This window comes from Salvelinus sp. IW2-2015, unplaced genomic scaffold (assembly GCF_002910315.2).
Source record: "Salvelinus sp. IW2-2015 unplaced genomic scaffold, ASM291031v2 Un_scaffold1281, whole genome shotgun sequence".
Lineage (NCBI taxonomy): Eukaryota > Metazoa > Chordata > Actinopteri > Salmoniformes > Salmonidae > Salvelinus > Salvelinus sp. IW2-2015.
This window is the reverse complement of record NW_019942816.1, coordinates 8242-13886: the sequence shown is the minus strand read 5'-3', so window position 1 is coordinate 13886 and position 5645 is coordinate 8242. Positions and strand designations below refer to the sequence as shown.

Genomic DNA, 5645 nt, shown 5'->3' with positions numbered 1-5645 from the left:
GTATTGAATACTGCACTGCTGTCTGATGTTTATGTGGAAGTATTGCTGACATTTAATTATACTCAAGGCTCCCTCATTAAAGAGACTCAGATCTCAATAGGATTTCACCTGAATAAAGGATTKATAAAATATTTTAAAACCACCTAAATGTTGTTCTCTGACYTGGATGGTAGTGTTGTTGGGTGTGTAGGGAGAGACTGAGCTCTGCTCTGCCAGTTGTACAAGGCTATGCCTGCCAGTTGTACAAGGCTATGCCTGCCAGTTGTACAAGGCTATGCCTGCCAGATGGCCTGCTTGGTTGAGCTACAGCTATATATAGCTCCATCCACACAGTGAGAGAGTGAAAACCTATCCAGCGCTCTGTGATATTAGTGACAGCTGTGACAACTGGGTTTCAGTTTTCTGAACATATGAACATGGATAGTGGACTGGTACTATTGGCTTTTGGGAAGTAATTCTAGATTAGGATTACGGTAATGATTGAATAATAAGGATAGTGACAGAGAGTGAAGGCTATGATGAATGCTGTCAATGTATCAGACTTGAATGGGAATGTGCTGGTTATATATATATATATATATATGTATTCGTGGATGTGACCAATAAGAGCTTGTATGATAGTGAAGCGCTGTCACTGTAAACGTATGACTGTAATGTGTGTTGTTTTGGAGATGCTCAGTGTTTTGTCATCCCTCTCCCAGGGTCATGGGCGGACCGGTCTCCTCTCCACGAGGCAGCGTGTCAGGGCCGTCTCCTGGCCCTCAGGACTCTACTCTCACAGGTGAGTCACACACAGAGGGGCGGGGCACCACAACGCAAAGCTTTCTGGTCAATTGTTTATACAGTGTTAAGACAGAGAATCTTTTTGACACCTTTATGTGAAATAAAATGCTTATGCTCTTTCTGTACGTTGCAGATAAGATACATATGATATGTTTGCCATTTTCCCTCGTAGTCAGATTTCCAAAAGTTTATTTGGATAGTAGATGTAGATGCTCTACAGACTATCAGTAATATTTCAACTATCTATCTACTAACTTTAGCGCGAATCCTAACCTTAACCCTTAACCCTTAACCCTTATCCTAAACCTAAACTCAACTCTAACCCTAGACCTAATCTTAACCCTCACTCTACACTATCTAGAAACTAAAAAGGGTTCTTTGCCTGTTCCCATAGGAGAACCCTATAGGAGAACGCTTTGAAAAACCAAACCCTTTTGGTTCCAGGTAGAACCTTTTACACAAAGGATTCTACATGGAACCCTAAATAGTTCCACCTGGAACCAAAATGATTTATCCTATGCAGACAGCCGAAGAACCCTTTTGGAACCCTTTTTTCTAAAGAGTGTAACCCGTATTGGAAACCTCACTGTAACCTTAGCAAGCAGCTGCTTATCAACACATAGTGTGTTGATAGTATGACCATCTGTAGAGCATTTACACAAAATAAAGTGTAGGGAAAGTGAGACCTATATAATGAATGCAAACATTTCTTGTTGTCATCCCAGGGTTACAACGCAAACATCCCTACCATAGACCATGTGACGCCGTTGCATGAGGCTTGTCTGTCAGACCACGCGTCATGTGCCAAGGCGCTTATTGCAGCTGGTGCCAATGTAAGTCATGACCAAACGGACGCACACACAAACACATACACTCCACGTCAGAACAAGACATCATTATGCTGTGGCAGCAACTCATATTTTTACATTCCGATTGACCTGCCTTTGTTGTAACTTTGTTGCAGCAACCAATCTTTTTACATTCCGATTGACTTGCCTTTGTTGTAACTTATAGATACTCATGGTTTTCTGACAATGCTCCATCTATCTGATCAGGTAAATGCCACCACCATTGATGGGGTGACGCCGCTGTTCAATGCCTGCTCAGTGGGCAGTGCCACCTGTACAGAGGTACTGCTGGAAAACGGTGCCAAGCCCCAGTCAGAGATATGCCAGCCCTCGCCCATACACGAAGCCTCCAGCAAAGGTACTGTAGGAGGACTGCCGTCGCAGGATATGTGTGTGTCATACACATAGCTGTCACTTTACTGTGAGGTTTTGAAATACTCTGGCTGTAATTTTAGTATGTTTCCCCTCTCTATTCTAAGATGAGACTACTGAATGCGTTTCTGAATGAGAGTATCCTGGTAACACAGGACGTATTGTGTGTAGGCAGAACTGCTTGTCTGGAGGCWCTGATCACATGGGGAGCAGACGTGGACTATGATATTCCTCACCTAGGAACCCCCCTGTACATCGCCTGCATCTCCTCAGGACTCCAGTGCACACAGAAACTCCTCGATGGAGGTCAGTAACTAACCAGACACTTTGGTCCTAACTTCAAATGATCTCTCCCGTTGACATCAATGCATTTAAAAATATATCTTTTTTTATGATTCATTCGTTTGTAATTTGTTTCTTCTGTATTCTGCATTTACTAAGGAACGGTATGTCACAGGACATTGTTTWACCTGATGCAGTACTCACAAACACGGAGGGTGTTCAGGAGGGAGAATTCTTTTGAAACTGAGTGAAACGGGAAGGGACAGCACAAACGTGTCCAATCAGAGCATAAATTCATGTTTTCTGTTGCAAACCATTTTGCTACAGTGTGACTTATTGAGCTTAACCAGTGGTGTCTGGTTTTCCCCCGAAGGGGCCAATGTGCAGAGGGGCAGGTTCCTGGAGAGCCCGCTCCATGCAGCAGCTCAGAAGGACTGTACTGAGATCATCAATGTGTTGTTAGAGTTTGGAGCGAACACTAACGCTAAAAACCTAGAGCTGAAGAGACCGGTGGAGTCAGCCCCACCTAACAGCGCAGCAGAGGAGACGTTACTGCTGCATGAAGGTAYGATTATGCTCAGTTCACATGGGAATATTAGCCTGATTCCAGATCAGTTTMTACTGTATAGCTAACTCATGTGTTTGTTTTCATGCCAAACTTGTGGTCTGATCAGAAACCGATACGCTAAGTTTTCTGATACTATTTCTGATCTGGGACCAGGTTAGGAAATATCTCCATTCAGCTGGTGGGAAGAAGTCAGAATCCCTTGTAAAACATTGTTATTTGGTTTATACAAGTGGATGATATTGAGGCTGTCTTGGATGAATCAGATAATATCTCGATCTCTTGCTCTCTCCCTCTGTTTCTCTCTCTRTCTCTGCAGRAACACCTCGGCCACTATATCAGCTGTGTCGTCTCAGTGTCAGAGATTATATGGGCCGAACTCGACTACACCTCATCCCTCAGCTACACCTCCCCAACCTCCTCAAACGCTTCCTCCAGTACAGATAGAACACATCAACGCTCTCTCTCTCTCTTTCTGTCTCTGTCTGTCTCTCTTGTCTGTTGCTTTCTCCCTTCCCTCTGTTTCTCTAACCCTTTCTCTCTTTCTAAATGAGAGCATCATCATAATAGAGGATATTCTTTATCCCATCCTCTCTCTTTCGGTTTTCTCTCTGTTTCTCGCTCCATCCATTTCATCATCAAGTGAATTTATTATTACTCACTGAACCTCATTTAAAAAWWAAAAAAACAGAACCTCAAATGCACCGAATKCCTCCCATTCACTGACATCTGTTTTAARTGTCTCTCTGTAGCACCTACGCGCATGGTCATGTAAATATGTATATTCTGTTACATTGACCAAAACATGAGTTTGAATGTTCAAAATAACAATACTGTATAATACTGTGTTATCCGTTAAAAGGACACTCCCACTGCAGTGATCGTTGTGATCCCAACTTGTCAGAAAGTTCTCTGCAAAGATGTGTATTGGTGTAAATCATGTTTTTCTGCACAATACAATCTAAGWCAAGTTGATCATCTTTCATGTCACTTTGGTTTTGTATCCAATGTTCCTGTCCACGSCKTACGTTGAWCTGCCTAATATTCATTGACCCAAARAATGAAAGGGGTCATTGAATGTTTAATGTAATGTATAACATAATGTACTTTAATGTACACAAAMAATGTTATGTCATCTTGTTTGAATGAGCTGCCTTTATGCTACCAATGATGTAAACAAGATACCATCATGTACTTTAATGTACAGTGTTATCTTGTTTGCATCATTGGTAGCATATATTTTTTTATTTTTTATTTTATTTAACCCTTATTTTACTGGATAAGTTGAGTGAGAACACATTCTCATTTATAGCAATGACCTGGGGAATAGTTACAGGGGAGAGCGAGGGGGGGATGAATGAGCCAATTGTAAGCTGGGGATGATTAGGTGACCGTGATGGTATGAGGGCCAGATTGGGAATCTAGCCAGGACACCGGGGTTAACACCCCTACTCTTACGATAAGTGCCATGGGATCTTTAGTCYCCYCAGACCACACCCATTTKACGTCCCATCCAAACGACGGATATATGCAGCTCATTCATTACACATTGACATGTGTACATTAAAGATTCATTGACTCTGGAGTAAAAAATATTCAAAATTATACCCATGATACTCTGATTGTGTCTGTCCTATATGAGGCTCTTATGATGTGAATAATATTGTATTTCAATTATTTTCTTATAACATTAGCCAACTAATATATATATATTATATATATACTGTATATTAACGTCACCTGTATATGTATAACTCACTGAAAAATGTATAGTATTTTGCCAAAACTCATTTCACATACCTCTCACCTGTTTCACTCAAATAAATAATAATTTTATTCCATGATGTGATTGTCTTGGAGATTATACTTCTGGCATTTTTCAGCTGTGGTTTAGTTCAGTTGGTTTTTTTTTGGTAGACTTTTTAATTTTGTCTACAATACTAGATGGTGCTCTGTAGCATGACCAATTTTCTCAATTGATTTAGAAGATCCTTTTCCATGAATCAAAACTATATCCTGCTTACAAATTTTACATGTTTACATTGGTATCGTCTTTATGTTACAAAACTAACATTTTGATATTTTCATGAACACATTTTATAAACTGCAATGGCAGTACAAACAAACTGTACATATGTCTAAGTAAAACATAATCAATAAATAAATACATAGATAAATAAAATGCATTTGAAGATAATTGAAGTATAGGTGGAAAACTAATATCAATACATTAGTAAAAAAAWTTACAATACTTGTATAAATTATCTGAATAAATGTTTGTTTCATTAAGCAGAAGGAAGAAAACCTTTTCTCTTTACATGAATGTACCTACTTACCAATATACTGTATGTTGCAGTGATAAATAGTTTTCTACTTTCTTAAGGCACAACCTTCAGGTATTACATTTTTTWAARTATTAATTAGCCTATTTCTTCAAGTCTGTGTTTCAAAAGCAAAATGATTCTCAAATATTGCCTTTTTATCACAGCTTTCTGTTTAACATATAAGCTAGCTAGTCTTAGCAGGTTGTCACCCTGTTCGCCAAATTGTGATAGTAATAATGAATTGCATACAGAAGCTTGTCATCATTATGAAATCACTTCAAATTCTGCAGTCAGYTGATGGCTARGAATGATGACGCGGTAATGCTGACGAGACTCAGAGACATTCTAAAGCGTCAAACCCACCATAGAATATGAGTTTTAATTCTATGGATCCAGTATCGTAACAGTTATTACACTTGCAAGTCCCTAGCTGTGTACAGTACCAACAACCTCCCCTTCTAGCTAGCAACT

At 39.7% G+C, this 5645-nt stretch overlaps 1 protein-coding gene across 1 annotated transcript; it reads left to right on the top strand.

The window, feature by feature from the left end:
* Positions 1–640: 640 nt before the first annotated feature.
* On the top strand, positions 641–4694 carry LOC112070302 (ankyrin repeat and SOCS box protein 5-like; the record flags this gene model as incomplete). Its single annotated transcript, XM_024137718.2, has 6 exons — positions 641–781; positions 1509–1616; positions 1839–1989; positions 2175–2309; positions 2659–2850; positions 3170–4694. Coding segments are annotated over 6 exons (855 nt in total), but the record flags the coding sequence as incomplete, so codon positions are not given.
* Positions 4695–5645: the final 951 nt, after the last annotated feature.